We start from the raw sequence: 19,828 nt of genomic DNA on the forward strand, positions 1-19,828 counted from the left end.
TAATTTTCGTTAGTTAACGTGTCTTAGTAGCTGTCAAGTTTTAACACGTTTAAACCACTTTGAACCATTCAACATTTTTCCCTTTTAGGTAAGATGATTAAATTGACCTATATAAGATAACATAACTTATTCTTAGTAAACCTTTTGTTGTTGTCTTGTTGACTCCTTTTGGAAACTTATCTATGTATGTCACAATTTAAGTTAAGTGGAAATTTCGATTTAACTTCTGTATAAAGGGTCAAAAAAAGACGAAAGGAGAATAGTCTAACACACAAGTTGAAACACACAGTAAAATATATATAGAAATAAAAGAACACAAAAATGTGTTACTTGTGCAACACAACACAAGCCAAGCAACCTACCCCCCATCTCGCAACATCTGTAGAAAAGTTGTTCACGGAAGTTGGTTTTTGATATATATAATATATAATATATAATATAATATTTTGATCCATCATTAAAGTTCAACATTTAAATTTAAACCAAACTAATAAAGTACAATCATAAAAATCACAATAATAAAACACTTAAACAGGTTCAATAAACATAAAACAAAAGGTACAAAAGACACCTATTAATTCATCACAGATTTCACTAGTAAAAGTTAGCAAAATCTATGAAGCATCAACATAAACACACAAACTCTAAACCAGCGTTTAGTTTCTACTAAGTCAGGTTTGAGATGGACGAAGACAAACGCGCACCTCGTGTTCTTCAGGCCCGACACGGTGTTTGGGCACGATTATCTCAAGCAAAGTCCCCGTCTCGTCCCTGTAAGCTTCTAAATTCGCATCTTCCGGAATCGGCAATGGCAGCTGGATTTCCCTAACAAATTCTCCCGGCGGGCAGTGCTCCGGAGCTAAATCCGTCATTTTAAACATCCGGTTTTGTCTTTTTAACACGGGTATACACCCAGTGCTTACACACGAAATCTTGACTATCCCTTGTGAGAGAGTGTTTCTCCATGTAACTTTAACCCTTTCGAGATCAACACAAGGCAAGCTGACCACAATCAAGAAACCCTCTTCGTCTTCGTATATAGTTTTAGCAGCTGTAACAGGCCCGGTCGCGTTTTTTAACACACCCGAAACATCGTTCACCCAATGTGGCCCCGCGTGATGAACATCAAGAACCGAATCAGAGCTTTCATCGTCATTCCCGCGTGGGGAATTGTTCTTCCGCCGCTTATTATTATTATTACAACCCGCTAAAAGATCCATCCCGTATCCGTTTACATCACCATGCGCGTGATCTGATAACTGCAATCTCTTCTGTTGCTGCTGTTGTTGGTGATGATGATGATTACCATTAGACAAATTATCCTTCAGAATCAGCGGTCGTTCGATTTCAAAATCGGTATTCGGAAGATTCCTCCACGAACCGAAATCACTTGCTTCGAGAGTTATAGAGAAGTTCAAATCTCTTCCGGTAAGTTCCATCCACCTTCTTCTTTCTTCTTCATCTAATCCCATCAAATTCGGCGAACGAACAACTTCAATCCCGTGAACACACTGAGGATTCGACAGACCTCGATAATGTTTCCTTTGCATCCTATGCGACCTTACGAAACCCTTATCCGCACAAAACGGAAACGGCTTTTCCCCTTGTCGCGAATGCCCGTTCATATAACTCCTCAACTGCATCTTCCCCAACGCGTTCTCGGGCCTCTCCTTAAACGCCCACATATACATATTCTCCATATCATGTTGAACCAAGAACACATCCAACTTCAGCTCCGACTTATCATACCCGTTCTCCCGATTCCCTTTATTCTTCGACTTCTCATTCAACGCCGGCTTAAAATAAAAATTAAAGAAAAACCAAGCCCCCCACATACTATCAAGCCGTTTCGCAGACTTCTTCCCACTTTTCGTCACACTAATCTGCGTCTCGGTCTGATAATGCTGAGAACCTAAACCAGCATCTAACAAATCACACGAATCATTCGGCGGGCTCGGCTCCACCGAGAAAGGAAGGTTAATATCGGGCGGTAGCGTCAGATCCACCGCCCGATTCATCTCCCGGTCGAACAAGCTCGAATCCATGGACAAAAAATGATTATTATCCATAGTCAAGGTCGTCAACAAGCCCCCATTCATCTTTTCTTTAGCAGGCATTTCAACAAACACTTGGGGGGTCCCTTTTTAGTTTTTTTCACTTAGGGTTTCAAAATTACAAGATTTCACAAACCCTAACAAGAAATGGATCTAGATCTATCTATGGGATTAAAGAAATCAGTCAACATCGTAGCCGATATGAATGATAGCGCATCGGAAACAATTAAACCGTCTCAGATGCATATTGAAGGCAGGAAAAATAAGAATAATATCATGAGTTAACAATAATAAGTGTAATTGATTGAGTAAATGGTGGTGATGAATTAGATATGTAATGGATTACAAGGGTAAGGTTAAGGAGACCCTGACCCTAGAAAAGTCAAGGTATTGAGAGGAGATAAGGGATAAGATCGAACGGTACCTGTGAAGACAACGCATCGGATCGGAGGACGGCAAGATGAGTTATGTATGGGGGGGATAGAGGATGAGGCGTTAATGGAGGAGAGAGTTTTAAAGGGGTGTTTGTGTGTGTAGGTTTCGCGGTGGTGGGGGAGGAAGAGAAAGAGAAAGACCTACACCAGATGAAACCACCCGGTTTTGTAGTGACAGGTGGATCAGACGCCGTCTACTCCTGCCGTCTACATAATTTTAAATCATGGTTTTCACATGGGCTTTTTATGCCCTATCAAATATCTTATTGTACAACTAGAGCTAGTTATCTTATCACCATAGCAGCCCCAACTATTGACTTTCTAAGTAAGAGGTGATAGGTTGGAGGTTCGTCTAATACAAGTTTTGTTTTGTATTAAGCTAGAGGGTTTTTTTATTGGGGGTTTTCTTCTGGGTGGGTGGGTCGATGATTCATTTGACATAGTGATCCTACATGTTAACGTCTTTGCTGTTAAGAAAAACTAGATCTACTTGTATGGATGGGGTCATTGGCGAAGTATAGAAGGGGCGGGGAGGGGCGCCCGACCCCTCGAACTTTTCGCTCAGTAGTGTTATGTATGTAGTTTTTGTATAGAATTTTTTGGGTATATACGTTTTCGACCCCCCGGTTCTTTAGAAATTTTTTGGTATATACGTTTTCGACCCCCCGGTCATTCGGGTCAAGCTTCGCCACTGGATGGGGTTCAAACCCTAAAACGCTTCGAGTAAGTTTAAACTGGTTTGTGATTTGTTGGTTTGTTGACTGTATCTTACCGGTTCGGTTTGGGTTTAACCGACTTCAAATAAGAGGGATATAAACTGGTTAGAAACCTACAGGTTGTATTGGTTCCAAATTGATTTCTGTGTATATTGGTTTTGGTTTTGACTTTTGGTTCTCAATCTGGTTTTCTTGTGCACCTCTAGATACAAAATCATGTTTAGTAAAATCTCACACATAGCAAAACTATTGATAAAAGATCAGTGTTGTAAGAATCGCTAGGCGCTAGTCGGGCGGTGGGGTACCGACTAGCGATTAATCGGGATTAATAGGGATTAATCGGAATTAATCGGATTGAGATTTTTATATGTAATTTTTAGTTACATATATACATACACATTTTTATATGTAGTTTTTTAAAGTAGACAACCCCTCATTAACCCATTTTTTAAGTAATTGGAAGGAATTTATATGGTTTGGTCAAAATTTGGCCGGCATCTAGCCAAAATTTGGCCAGAATAGGACCGCCATTAACTGCCTAGCTATTAATCGGTCATTAATAGGTGAACCTCCGATTAGTGATTAATCGGCGACTAATCGGTGACTAATCGGGATTTTTACAACCATGTAAAAGATTGTGAAATTTAGACAAATCATATATATGTCTTAATATAATGGAAACAGAGTCAATGGCGGCTTTGATGGTGTTCGGGGATGGCCTCCGCACAAGGCCCGTGATTTCGAGGGACACGTGATTCAAAAGAAAACATCAAATATATATGCTATTTTTTTAAATAGTAAACATATACCAATTCCAATATAGGTCCGTTTACAAATCATTTTTTATGGTTTAGAATTTAGCCCACTTGTCATTAGGTTTATTGAGTTCAATACTAATTTGATTTTTATTTTGAAACAATAATAAAACATTACGGAAGGACACATTTTTTTCAAGCTCGAACAGGGTATGTGAATTCTCAGAGACGCCTCTTCAGAGAGTATTCTTGAGGAATCGAAATATTAGAAAACAAATATTCTTGAAACATAATATTAGTAGGCTACTAATAACAGGTGAAAAATATGGTGAAATAGTATAATATTAACATGTAAATACTTAAAAGTATAAAATCACTTTTTTCTAGTGTTTACCTTTATCGTTTCCATTAAGATAATTAATTGTATGTGTCACCGTAAAAGTGACATTATAAAAATGAGTTGTTAGTGACGTGTAGAATTTGATTATGGTTATCCTTTTTTCTATTATTTTTGTTGAAAAATAATTAGGTTTGATAAAGTTAAGGATGATGTAAAGAGACTATTTGAAAATATAAATTTAACATACATATAATTACAACTCATTTTTTTATATGAGATTGTGCGGAAAGTGGTCCATATCGGGCGGGTCACCATAAGAAATTGAAACCTATCGTAAAAGCATGAACTCATACATACAATCATTATGACTTATATAATCATAAACTATAATTGCTAACACGAATTGCGGTCCGAATAGTTTCGAATATTGTACGCAACGTGCAACAACTCTATGTAGTTTCAAATAATCGGTTTCAATCCACGTGGAAAGCCTGACAGACTAAAACCGATCCATGCAAAAACTAAATAGTGTAATATAGATCGGGTCGAGGGTCTATATTTTTACAAATTATCAGTTTTGTATTGGCTTTGTCATTTACAAGCTATGTCGGATCCTTAATGACCCGTGAAACAACCCTAATGATATATGGGTGTTCAAAGTCCTGAGTGAGAGGACAACTTTGACACTTAACGATGTGATTAAAGCATTGCAAGATAGTTAAAGAATGGTGAACTTCTTTTTTTGAATGGCGAAAAGATTATATAAAAGGATGATGAATAGAAAACGCTAACCAAACATCAAGAAAAATTTCAAAACAAGGAGTGGATTTTTCAACTACTCGGTCCATGAAAGTCACTTTAATATTCCTATTAACAATCCATAAATATGAAAGTTGAACAATTGTATCAAATATAAGCTCTGTCTTCAAGTCATTTGCTTTAAAAATTGTTTCACTCCAGCTTTCCAGATGACCCAACAATACATAAAAATGATGCTTTCAACCTCTTGTTTCTTAACCTTCGAAATGCGAGTTGAATCAATCCAATTAAACACCTCTTTAGGTTGAATAGCTATTGGGCCCGCGAGATCCAACCAAGCCAAAACTTTCCTCCATGCATGTCCTGCCATATGACAATACCCAAGAACGTGATCAACACTTTTAATCTCCAAAGAACAAAAATGAACGGAATATCGAACCCCTTGTTGCATACGTTAACACGCTTGTTAAATGATCAAGAAGTAGTCTCCAAAGTAGATATGTTAGGGGTTGTTTGGCAACTTCTGAATAGTTAAGTGCTAAACCAGTAAGAGGTCTGAACCATTAAGTTCTGAACCAGTAAAAGGTCTGAACCATTAAGAGCTACTATAATGCTTAACCGTTCAGAGGAAAATGCCTGGCCAATTTAGATTAGAAGTATTAACCATCCAGACACAGTATAATGCTTAACCATTCAGACTCAGCATAATGCTTAACCATTCAGACATTTGCTCACGAAACAAACAGTCTGAACCATTAAGTGTTGAACGAGTAAGAGGTCTGAACAATTAAGAGCTAAATAAACAGCCCCTTAATCTTTCTAGGAACCCCTTATTCCACCTTGTCTTTATTGTGGCATCAGGAAGCATATTCTTTTCAATTGCTTTTCTAACCTATTTCACAAAAAGGACATCTTGATTCTCAAAGTCCCACTGCCAAGAGTCCTCACTCTCCAACCAATTCACGGTACTCACCATCGATTGGATGCCTAATAATTGTATCTCCTCTATCCCACCCGTTAACTTTCTTCTCAAATTCCATCGACATTCTCCATCTTGTCTCATCTGATTAATAGTAGAATCCTTGTCATTCTCAAGAGAATACAATAAAGTAAAAGATTCCGCTAATGTTTCCCCCTATCCAAATGTCATTCCAAATGTCATTCCTACTCTAACCCCCACCATACCTTTACCACCTATATTTTTATTGACAATGTCTTCATCATATATCGAATTGATGACCCTCACCCATAAGGCCTCTTTACTACTATGATACCGCCACTTTCATTTCAAAATACAAGCAATGTTTAGAACCATGGGATTACCAATCCCTGACCTTCCTTTTCCTAATCCGCCACCACTAAATCCCACTTTACCCATGCCATTTTTCTAGAGTTACCAAACCCACCCCAAAAAATTAGAACAAAGACTTTCAAGCTTATTACATACCTATGTAGGCAAAAGGGAGATAGATAAATAATACATAGGTACCGACTCGAGGATCAAAGAAATAATTGTTGCTCTTCCTCCAATAGACATTAGATTAGCCTTCCAAGTTACGAGTTTTGACAAAAACTTAGTTTCAATCGGTTTCCATCCTATTTCATAAGCCATTTGTTCAACCACCGGGACCCTAAGATGAGTGAATGGCATGAAAGCCAGTTTACACCCATATTTCATCGCCATTTTACAAACACCATTAATCTCAACTTCTATTTCAAATAAATTTGATTTTGACGTGTTCAGTTGCAGCCCTGACACTAAGTAAAAACAATTTAAAGCTCAGATGATATTCTCTATGTTATCTTGAACCCACTTACCAAGAATAATCACATCATCCGCAAAGAAGTGATGAGACAAAGGGATTTTCTATTTACCAACTTCTGCTTGCTTAAACTTTCCCGATTGCACTAATATATTCATGATTGATATTCACTAATTTACACATATTTTAGTCCCCCATTTTATGCGTTTTCGGCCGTAAAACCGTCATTCGGATACTTAATCAAGTATACTTTGTTTACAGGACTAAAACAGCATACCAGACAAGATGATAGTGGAAACAAGGACTTTCCGGACGAAACGACAAAGCTGCGGACATTCTGTTAGAATTCTGACCTGGGAAAGTAGAACGGTCGTGCGACCCAATGCACGACCGTGCATTTCCGACAAATGCAGCCCAGCCCGGCGGGGAACGAGGGTGCGACTCGGCGTTCAAACATAGCCCGGTGATGCACGGGATGAACGACCGTGCGGTTTCGATGTTCAGCCAATGTCCGGTGACGCACCACCCGTTCAAGAGTCTGTGCCGCATGAACCCGAAGATGAACTGTGACACCTGTGTCACCGCGACCATCAAACAAATACCAAGCCAATTAAATATCGTATTTCATACTTGGGATCTTGTATAAATATGTGTATCTATTGCACATATCAATTCTTGTTCAATTTCAAACTTTACATCACTTTCTGGAGAATTATACGCAACCTGGTGTGTAAACGTACTCAGTTTAATGCGAAAAATACTCCGGGACATCAAGATATACTTAACATACCTTATATAACCTTTACATAACTTAGAAATAAGTTTTGAAGGCTTTGGTATGGCAAAAACAAGTTAATTCGCTTACAGGGACTAAACTTGACAAACTACGAAAGTATGCCAATTTGAACTACAACGAACATTCCGGAACATGTCCATAAGTTAAACATACCATAAATATCCTTTACATAGCTTATAAATAGGCTTTGAAGGGTTTGGTATGCTAAAACAAACTTCTGGATCATTCAGGGACTAAAAGTGTCAAAAAGTGCATAAGTTTGCACTTTCGCGCATAACTTACGTTCTGAATACATCCGGACATCCAAAAATTTATGTAAGCATCCTTATATTATGCCTTAGTGTTTGGCATGAGAAAAATCCGTTTGTCGCGTCATTTGGATCGTCTTTCGCGCTTATGCGCATTTCGTCGTAACTAAGCGAACATCGCGATCGTACGGCCAAACGAACCAACACCCGGCATATTTTTGAGCATGTTTCATGTCCACAATGTTTAGGCATCATTTTAGGGCCTTAAAGTTGGCTTTACGGGCCTTAGAAGTGTCAGAAATGGCTTAAATACGCAACAGGGACCAAAACTGCCATTTCTGAAAGTATGTGCAGATCAGACAGGCCCAGGCGGCCCGCCTGAGTTTGTGCATATCCTAATGCGGGCCGCATGGCCCCTTCAGTAACAGAAAAGTTGTTTTCTTGCTAAGATTGGCCTTTCAAACACTCCAAAGGGCAATGCCCTTTCACCATCTCAGGAGCTAAGGGTCACATTAAGCCACCACAACATCTTAACAAGTGTAAGGCTTGGATCTTGGCACGATATTCAAGAAACGATCCTAACGGCTATACTTTTCCTATAAATACCCCCCCCCCTTGGTGAAAACCCACAAAAATCTGATCAAAAGCTCTAAGTTGGAACCTTTGTTTCATACCTGAGCCATTTTGATCTAGATTAGCATTCGGGGACCCTTCGTAAGTGTTCTTTCGTTCTTTTATTTGCTTTTCGAGTCCGAAAGTCAACATTTTGTTGACTTTCTGCGTTGACCAGCCTATGGTCAACACGAAGTTCATTGGAACTTCATAACGTGAGCGTGATCACGATGGTTATAGTCCATGGCGACTATACCTACTGATTACCACGTTATCTAGGCTCAGTGACGAGTCGTAGTTTCGGCCAAAATGCGCATTCTTGCGTATTTTGTAACCAAACTACTCGTGAGCATCAAAGCCGTTTGTTTTGTTGCCAAACCTGTTTTCTAAACTTAGTTAAGCATGTTCTAACATGCTTAGCTCGTCACTTTTAGTATAGTGCTTATATAGGGTCGTAAGGTAAGCGATCTAAACCATCGCTTATACTTTCGAACCCGACCCATTTGGTCGATCATTAGGATCCGACCAAACACATTAGGTGACCATAGCCGTAACCTTCTGAGGTTATACCTTGTGGTCATGATGTTAGGCGTTCCAAACGCGTTCTATGCGAACGACGCGTTAAGGTAGCATAAGCTACCTAAACGGGTCGTAATGGGTCACAAGCACTTAGGTTAGGTTTCATTTTAGTATGTAGGCTTTGTTAAACCATATTACACGAGTCTCTATACTCGTTTGGTTTACGAACCCGCATACTATCCGATCCTTCCGATTTAGGTCCGGTATATTAACATAGCTACCTATTAGGTGCCGTTTGATATTCCGTGATCTCTAGCATTATTTGGTTTTTATACAAGAACTACAAAGCAATCTCAGGTGAGTACATTGAACCCCTCTTTTACTGTTTTCCAAACTGTTTGGGGTGAAACACATGTGCCTACTTGTTACTTTCATGCTTTCCGGTTTTCACATCATATACTTGCTATGTTCGATAGTACATATATAGTACATGATTTCATTGTGTTCATGCTATGTATGCCCATTGTGTGCGTACTTAGTACATTGTTTTACACACATTTCATGCTATGTATGCCCATTGTGTGCATACTTAGTACATTGTTGTACATTACATTTCATGCTATGTATGCCCATTGTGTGCGTACTTAGTACATTGCTTTACATTACATGCTATGTATGCCCATTGTGTGCGTACTTAGTACATGTTATACATTACATTTCATGCTATATATGCCCATTGTGTGCATACTTAGTACATGGTTTTACATTGCATTTCTGTTGCATATGCTCATCCAGCATATGAACACATTATGCTACATTTTGAACCGTTGTAACCATTTGACTATGTGAACCGTCTTACCCCTTTGATTTCATGAACCGTCTGTAACCATTGAACCGTGTGAACCAGTTGTATCTGTTGACATGATTTACATTTGACAATAGACATTTGACTATACATGAACATTTCTACAATTGTTAGACACTTCATCTTGATGGTTTGGTTTGAGTAAGTGATTAAGTAACGAGGCGTGTGTAATATGATACAAGCATGGTGGATACGCCGCTGGTACTTCCTATATATAAGTGTTTGTATGGTATTACATATCGTAACGTTATTTGAATCATTTCAATTTGAGACATATGACATTTTATACAAATAACACACTTTTCACGAGACATTGTTTTACAAACGACTTATCTTATACAAACACATTTTACATGGTTATCCGTTTAACCATACAGTGTCTTCTTATTTATATATATCATCTGATTTTATCGTTTTTCAAATGATTTACAAGACAAAGCAAATTACAAGGTTCATGACTAAACATTTTCTCAAACATAAGTCATGAATTCCGTTTTCACAAAACCAATGTATCTCACAGGCATTTTTATGCTGACGTACCTATTTTCACATGTGTTTTCAGGAAATGATGCATAGGACTTATCAAGACATACTTAGGCGGACCTGTGCCTTAGTGACTTAAAACGAGACAAGAACTAGTTAATTTATGTTATGTACTCTTTGGTTCTTGTTTAAACAATGTATACTTTCATATTTGATTAATAAAACGAAACTTCATTTGCCATGGATTTGAAACAATTGATTATGTTACAACACTCCCCGACGTTTCCGCCACGTTTTGTATGTTCTACGTGGTCGGGGTGTGACATGAACGACCGTGCGGCCCATGGCACGGTCGTGCGATCTCGAAGACCAGTCAACTCTGCTGATGTCACAAAAGTATGGTGCAACGTAATTTAAAAGTGAACGGTCGTGCACTTTATTGGCATGAACGTGCGATCGCAAAATGTTATAAAAACAGACAGTAGCATTCTGTTCGTTGTTCTGGGTTTTTGGGAGCTCATCAGGCGATTTCACAGGCTCCGGAGGCTATGCTTTTGACCCGGATTCAAGCCACATTGTGCCGATAAGCTCCATTTCTATCCGGATTCTCATTCTTATGCTTTTTTATGGTTTGGATTCTTAAGTCTTTCCATAATTTTGTTCTGTTTCAAGCATTAAGATTGATTATTATGTGTTATTGTAGCCTTTGGGCAAAAACACAACAATCCCTTGCTTGATTATAGCCATTAGTATGTTAATCTTTGTTTGTAATGACATTTGGAAGTATTTTCTATGATTATCTTTGATGATTAGTTTGCAACCTTGTTATTGATATTGATTTCTTGATTATAAGTAATTGTGTTGGATGATTGGTACTTGGTTAGTTAAGATAGTTGAAAAATGAAGCTTAATTAGTCATGTATTAGTAAACTTTAAACTTGGTTAACTAGTTTAGCTTGGTTAAAATGTGGGCACCATGATACTAGAAATGGTTAGTGGTTTAACAAAATGTAATTATTATTAATCAATAAAGCTTGCCGTCATGTAAGGACTCTAACAGGTTAAATGGTGTCGTTATAAATTCTAGCCATGATTTGTTAGCTTAGTTAGTAGTTTAGGCCAAAACTGCTATCTGGGTGAATTTATGTACAAGATTTGTAAAATGAACTTGGTTGTGATTTAATCTAGTTTATGCTTGTCTCGGTGGTTGCATTGTGTTTATCGGTGTCGCTTTCTTTGTTTAAGTGAGGTTAGAAAACTCCTAACGGATGACTAACTTATTTTTAGGAGATTTTCATAGACATTTATCAATTGCACGTTAAAGAACAATTTTAGGTAGTTAAAGTGTGTTTATCGTTTTAACTTTCCGAATGATTGTCATGTTAGGATTCCCAAAAGGGATACTAATTGTCTCGAAATTGGAAAATTGACTGAATGCTTCTGGTGCCAAAACCGACTTAGTTGACATGCTTTGGTTGTGTATTAAGCAAGGCTATTTATCTATTTTAATATTTGAAAGCTACTATGTTTTATAAGTATGTATTTATGCTTACCTTAGTTTAATTAAAATCAACTTATGTTTTTACCGGTAATTTAGTGACAAAGGTCTAGTATTATTTCTCCGCCCATTTCCGTGGATCGATACTTGGTTCTTACCGATACTTTATTACATATATGATGGGGTACACTTGCCTCTTTCGTGTGTGTTTTGATGTAAAAGTAATAATCACTTTTATAAATTTAAAACCAAATCGTGTGTAATTTCATTGTAAAAATATGTATAGTCGCGCACACGTCAAGTTTTTGGCGCCGTTGCCGGGGAGATGGCGAGTTTTAGGAACGACCCGAGTCATTGTGTTATCGGTGTATATACTTGTTAATATTTGTGAATATTTTCTTGATTATTTATTTGTTTATATATTTGTTAATATTTCTTGCTTTTAATTTAATTTATTCATTTTCGTGATTCGTTTGTACACTTGTGAATTTTTATTCTATTTATGTCACACCCCAACCAATGGCGGAATCATCGGAGTGGGACTTGTTCAAGATTGCAAGAGACTTCATAACGCTATTTGTGACAATATTTAATAACCGATTTCATTTCAGAAAGTAAATTGTCAACATTACAAGAAATTCAAATACAACAAGTTCAAAGAAGTACATAACAACATAAGCAAAATTGATACAACATATTAAACCTAAACGTCTATATGTGTATCTAGGCATCAAAGCTACTTCTTTTCATAGCATCGTCATCATCAACCTGTAACATGTTTAAAATACAATTCAATGCAAAAGCAAAGGCGAGTATACAAGTTTAAGCATAAGTATAAGTATAAGTATAAAAGTTTAAAACGAATCCACATGGCAACTTAGTCTATACGAGATCAACCTAACGTGGCATGCAATATTTCTAGCCAACCTCAGTTTACGCAAGAAAGTTTAATTAATTCAACATGACCCAAGTTTAAGGGGGCGGTGCGTTACTCCTATAGCGCTATACATGTCAAATGGAGGCTCGTGAAAGCTAATGACTAAAACATATCACATAAGTATGGTCCACGTAAGCATCATGTATCACAACATAGTATTCATGTATAAGGATTGTTTTTGTGCATTGCATAAAGAATAAGTTTAAGTGTGTTTTTAATAATGTAACATGTTACACCCCAAAAAGTAGTAAACACAAAAAGGGGGTTGCGAGTATACTCACAAAGTTGCATATGCTTTCCGATTATCCAGTGTGACGAAGTGGATGAGGTTTAGAAGGTTGAATGTGTAAGGGTTAAAGTTCAAGCGTGTTTAGAGTCGAGATTCGGAATAAAACAACATGAAAGTATTATATCAACATAATCATCTTTAACACATAACACTTGTATGACACTTGGTAACCACGAGGGTTATAATAATGTTTTCATGAGTTGAACACTCATAAGAATCATAACAAGGTTTAGGTCCTAGATGATGTCCTACTACTTTGACAAATGAACATGGATTCAACATCAAAGGTTCGGATGTACATAGATATTATTTAGGTTAGGTAGTATATATTAGTAAGTCCTTAGTACAAGTATTTCAAGCATGAGGTAGAAGGTTTAATCTTCATTTAGGTACCTCAAATGTGTCATAGAAGTCATGTAGGAGGTAGGAAGAACAAGCTCCCATTTAGGCACCTCTTATGTGTTCACCACTACACTTGATGTAAGAACAACCAAGGAGGGTCTTGAACAATATTAAGACAATAATAAGAACAACTATACTATGAGAAATCATCAAATCATGTGGGGATTTTATATTGGATAACCCAAGTTGATCCATAATCACTCCTTCATCAAGCTTGAAGCTTAAACATGACTTGTGGGTCAAAAACCCTAAACAAAATAGAAAGTATTTGAGGATTATCCTCTGATTTTGTATGTCTCAACCTTGTTTTTAAGCCTAACTAACCATAGGAGTGGTTATAAGCATAAGGACATAGGTTTGAGTGAGTTAAACTCAAGTTTAAGTAAGTATTGATAAAGATTAATGAAAATAAATTTGAACAGTGGACTTTGAAGCCTATTTGCTGGAGTTCCAGGGGTTTATTCATTGAGAAACACCCACGGAATCGAAGATAAGGTCAAGCCAAGCGTTCTGGAAAAGAAATGAGCTAAAACGGATGAGAAATGAAGAAGTTATGCCCATTTTCGTAAAGCTCGATGAATCTGTCCGAACTCTGATTTGCAGCAACGTTTTTGAGTGATTGAGAGAGTTGTGAAGGTGTTTCTAAAGTGTAAAAGACTTGGGAGGCCTTAGGTTTTATAGAGTAAGGATTAGGGTTAAGGTGGTTGGCATTTAATTAAATTAGTTGGGTGTTTAACATAAAAAAAGAGTTAAATGCTGTCTTGGTACCTGCGGCCAGAAGGCTGTCAACAGCCAACAACTTTTCCCTTTTTTTTGTGTGAAAATCTTAGGTTAGTGCATAATATGTTATGTTTATATACTACCCATTTAATTCAATTATTACAAAAGGGTTTTAGGTGGTTTTAACATTAGAAAAACAAGTAAATGCCCCCAATGAGGCTGTTCGATCGCAAATGGCTATTTACAGCCATTACATATATATATTTTTTTGTTATTTGATTAACACACAAATTACGTATTTTACATTATAATATGATAGGTTAGTAGTTCACATGGAACTAATTATGAAAGTATGCAACTAACGTTGTTAATATGTAACTTACTAATGTTACATTGTTAGATTTATTATTATTATTATTATTATTATTATTATTATTATTATTATATTACTAGAATTTAACCACATATTTAATAGTTAAAAAGTATGTATAAGTTATGAGTACCAGTATATCGAGTATCGGTCGCGCGTATGCATTTGAGATTGGTAACGTACAACCCGAGTATTGCAACACGTATAAGCATGTATAAAAATAGTATTTCTTATGAAAGATTCATTTCATTACGATCAAAGTCTCGGATTTACAATGGCTTGAAACGAAATACGATATACAAAAGGAACAAGACTTCCAAAAATAGAAATACAAACGAGACTTTCTATTTATGGGAAGTACGAAAAAGCAAGGCGTTACAATTTATTTGTTCTAATCCGGATTTATTTATTCATTTATTCGTTGAATTTTCGGCTCTTAAAAATCGTTTTTACACTAGCCGATTCGATTATTTTCATTGCTTTAATTTTTCTAAAATTTCGGGCCCATTTTCGGATTTTTATAAATTTTTCAGCCCATTTAAAATAATATTCTGTTTTGTTTCAGCAAAAAAAAAAACAGCATTATTATATTAATAAAATATTCATTGTATCAAATTTTCGTTTGCAGGTTGATGTCCTCAACTCCCGCACCCGCTATTGCTGAGCCGATTGACGAACCAGCGCATAATCTTAGAAGAAGTAAGAGGCTGCGCGAAAGGTCACTTGTCATTGCACAACGCATTGCAAACGCAATTGACGAGCCGGTGATAATTTCTGAAGACGAAAGCTCAGGGGACGAGGAGAGAGTCGTCATGGCGGACGACGAATGAAACGAATCAGCCCGGAACGGCAGGCCTGGAGCCGAGTATCCTTCAGCCTGCTATAGATGCACCTACTTTTGAAATTAGATCTAGTATTATTAACATGGTGCAGAATTCAGTACAGTTTGACGGGCGTGAGCATGAAGATCCTGGGAGGCATATCGCTGCTTTCCTTGCTATTTGTTCGACATTTAGGATTACAGGTGTTTCGGAGGATGCAATTCGGTTGAGGTTGTTTCCTTTCTCATTGCGTGACAAAGCTAGAGCTTGGCTTATGTCACTTCCAGTCGGGTCCATCAGGACCTGGAATCAGTTGGCGGAGCAGTTTATGCAGAAATTTTTTCCGCCTGAGAAAATAAACAAGCTACGGAACCGGATTGTTTCCTTTCTCCAGGACGAGGGAGAGTCGTTGCACGCGGCCTGGGAGAGATTTAAAGATCTGTTGATTGATGTTCCCCATCATGGCTTCTCCAAGAGACAGCTGGTTTTGACGTTCTATCAGGGGCTCAGTACCACACACAGGAGCGATTAGACGTGAACGCAGGGGGCGATCTAGGAACTAAGACGCCCACTGAAGCGTATGATATCATAGAAAAAGCTGCCTTGAAATCCAGCTCTCGTTGGAAAGGAGATAGAGGCCGGGCAGCATCATCATCATCATCTCGCGCAGTGGCACACGCGGTGGATGACTACACAACCATTACTGCACAAATCTCGGCTCTTTCAGCGAAATTCGATAAGTCCCAGATGATGGCACAAGCTGGTTCGGGATGTGACCAGTGTGGAGTGTCACATGAGCCTGGTGCATGCTTTCATGGAGTCGTGTATGAGAGCCACGAAGAGGTAGATTTTGTGGGTAATCAGGTGAGGCCGCAGAACAATCCCTACAGCAACACCTATAATCCCGGTTGGAGAAATCACCCAAATTTTGGGTGGCGTGCGAATACAGGTAATCAGAATCCATTGGGGTTCACTCAGCGTGCTCCAGCGCCCCAGCAGGGTCAGCAGTACCAGCAATACAACCAACCTTACCAACAGCGTCCATGTTCGTATCAGAATCAGGGCACTAGGAGTAGCTCCCAGCAGCAGGCCCCTCAGTCTAGTTCCAAGCTGGAGGATATGATGGCTCAGCTTCTCTCTAGCTCCGAAAAACGATACCAACAAAACGAAGATCGTTTCTAGCTAATGAGGGAGAAATGAGGAGTCAGAAAGCCTTGATTCAGAATATCGAGAATCAGGTTAGTTAGCTGGCACAGATGATGTCCAAAAGACCCCCAGGTGGTCTTCCGGGTAATACAGAACCAATCCCGGGCGGGCATGTGAATGCGATCATGACCAGGAGTGGAAAAACTACCGGACCCATCATATCGGACTCATCACCGATCACTGGAGCGGTCCCGACTGACACACCGGACGAGGTGCAAGCCAGGCTACGCCCAGCAAGTACAGCACAAGTCTAGGAGCTGGTCAAAGATTACACTCCACCAGTACCTTATCCAGGCAGGCTGAAGAAACAGAAAAACGAAGAGCAATACGGTAAGTTCCTTGAGTTGTTTAAGCAACTACACATTAATATACCGTTTGTTGAAGCCTTGGCCCAGATGCCAAAGTATGCGAAATTCCTAAAGGATATCCTCCCGAATAAACAGAAGCTCGAGGATATATCATGTGTGGTGATGAATGAAACTTGTTCCGCCGTTCTGCAAAACCGTCTACCCACAAAAATGGGAGATCCGGGTAGTTTTACGCTCCCGTGTTAGATTGGAAACATGTCTGTTAGCCATGCATTGGCTGACTTGGGAGCGAGTATCAACCTTATGCCATATAAGGTTTTTACTAAGCTGGATCTGGGTGAGCCGTCGCCCACTAGTATGAGCATTCGGTTGGCAGACCGCTCAATAAAGTATCCGCGTGGATTTGTGGAAAACATGCTTATAAAAATCGATAAATTTGTTTTCCCCGTGGACTTTGTTATCCTTGACATGGACGAAGATTCAAGAGTGCCTTTAATACTTGGACGCCCGTTCCTCAATACAGCGAGGACGATTGTTGATTTGGCAGCTGGCCAAATCACGCTCCGGGTAAATGACGAGCACGTGACATTTGATATTAAAAGATCAATGCAGCATCCGCAAAGTCACGATGACATGCTTTACTATGTCGACATTTTCGACGCATGTGTGTGCTCTCATTTTCAAGGCACTGTTGACGAGATTGATTCGGACACACGTCTGTCGTGTGGGGACCTGATTGGCATTACGCAGGAGGGCCACGATTTCGAGCAGCCAGTCTATCAGATTGGTGACGATGGTTCCCAGAGTCCGGAGAGGTTTCTAGAAATTGGCCATGTAAAAGAAGAGGAAGCAAAACCTTCGGTTGAAGATCCGACGCCTTTGGAGTTGAAAGAACTCCCACCACATCTCGAGTATGCATTTCTGGACGAGGAGCGTCACTTACCGGTCATAATTTCGGCATCATTGGAAAAGGATGAGAAAAATCAGCTTCTCGAGGTTCTGAGACTTCATAAGAGAGCCATTGCATGGAAAATCATGGATATCAAGGGCATCAATCCTTCTTTTTGCACTCACAAGATTCTGATGGTAGACGAGTACAAACCCTGTGCGCAGCATCAGGGGCGTTTAAATCCGAATATGCAAGACTTGGTGAAAAAAGAAGTGATCAAGTTGTTGGATGCCGGAATGATTTATCCTATTTCTGACTCTGTGTGGGTGAGTCCGGTGCAGGTTGTACCTAAGAAAGGTGGTATGACTGTAGTTTCAAATGATAGGAATGAGCTAATTCCTACCCGTACCGTCACTGGGTGGCGAGTTTGCATTGACTACCGCAAGCTCAATGATGCTACTCGCAAGGATCACTTCCCGCTTCCATTCATCGACCAGATGTTGGAACGTCTGTCGGGGAAGTTGTATTACTGTTTCTTGGACGGGTTCTCTGGATACTTCCAAATTCCTATTGCTCCTGAGGATCAGGAGAAGACTACCTTTACCTGTCCCTTCAGCACGTTCGCCTACCGGCGAATGCCTTTTGGGCTGTGTAATGCACCAGCGACCTTCCAGAGGTGCATGGTTGCAATTTTTCATGATATGATCGAGGATTCTATGGAGGTTTTCATGGATGACTTTTCGGTATTTGGGGATTCCTTCGATCATTGTTTGGAAAATTTGAAAAGGATGTTGAAGAGGTGTGAGGAAACGAATCTTGTCCTAAACTGGGAAAAGTGCCACTTCATGGTGAAGGAGGGCATAGTTCTGGGACACAAGATTTCGCGTGCTGGTATGGAGGTCGACCAAGCCAAAGTGGATATCATTTCACGACTTCCGCCTCCCACCTCTGTGAGAGCGATACGGAGCTTTCTTGGTCATGCGGGGTTCTATAGGCGATTTATCAAGGATTTTTCAAAGATCGCTAGGCCCATGACCCGTTTGTTGGAGAAAGACGCTCCATTCATATTTGGAGATGATTGCTTGAGAGCCTTTGACCTTCTCAAGCAAAAGTTGACTGAGGCCCCTATTTTAGTTGCACCGGACTGGAGTCTGCCGTTTGAAATTATGTGCGACGCGAGTGATTACGCTATAGGGGCCGTTCTTGGACAAAAGAGAGAAAGCACTTTCACCCGATCTATTATGCGAGCAAGACTCTTCACGACACGCAGGAGCATTATACCACGACAAAAAAAGAGCTCTTGGCGGTCGTTTTCGCATTTGACAAATTTAGATCGTACTTGGTGCTTTCGAAAACCGTTGTTTATACTGATCACGCAGCCATCAGATATCTCTTCAGCAAACAGGACGCCAGACCGCGTCTGATCAGGTGGATCTTGTTGCTGCAAGAGTTCGATATTGAAATCCAAGATAAAAAGGGTGCGCTGAATGTAGCGGCTGACCATCTATCTCGGTTAGAGCATGGAGACATCGTGGACGCGCGTTAGGATTCCATAAATGACAACTTCCCACACGAGTCTTTGATGAGTGTTGAGATATGCGATGAGTCGCCATGGTTCGCCGACCTTGCGAACTACCTTGCTTGCGGGATTCTGATTAAAGGGTTGACTCACCAGCAAAAGAGGAAATTCTTTTCGGATGTCAAGCACTACATTTGGGATGACCCTTGCTTGTTTCGGGTTGGTGCTGATCAGGTGATTAGGAGATGTGTTTCAGGGAAGGAGGCGACCGATATTCTGCGCCATTGTCACGAGGGACCTACCGGAGGCCACCATGGAGCCAACTTTACCGCCAAGAAGGTGTTGGATTCCGGGTTTTATTGGCTGACTATATTTCGTGATGCGCTGAGTTGGGTTAGAGCGTGCGATGCCTGCCAGAGGGCGACAAATATATCGGCACGTGATGAAATGCCTCAGAACTGGATTCAGGTTTATGAAGTCTTTGATATCTGGGGGATAGACTTCATGGGACCATTTCCCCCCTCA

At 39.4% G+C, this 19,828-nt stretch overlaps 1 protein-coding gene across 1 annotated transcript; it reads right to left on the reverse strand.

The window, feature by feature from the left end:
- Window positions 1-457: 457 nt before the first annotated feature.
- Window positions 458-2,842, reverse strand: LOC110872562. Its single transcript, XM_022121374.2, has one exon. It carries the CDS (start codon window positions 2,115-2,117, stop codon window positions 672-674), a length of 1,446 nt encoding a protein of 481 aa, XP_021977066.1. The 5' UTR covers window positions 2,118-2,842; the 3' UTR covers window positions 458-671.
- Between the last annotated feature and the right edge of the window lie 16,986 nt (window positions 2,843-19,828).

This window comes from Helianthus annuus, chromosome 8 (genome assembly GCF_002127325.2).
Source record: "Helianthus annuus cultivar XRQ/B chromosome 8, HanXRQr2.0-SUNRISE, whole genome shotgun sequence".
In the NCBI taxonomy this organism is placed as follows: Eukaryota; Viridiplantae; Streptophyta; class Magnoliopsida; order Asterales; family Asteraceae; genus Helianthus; species Helianthus annuus.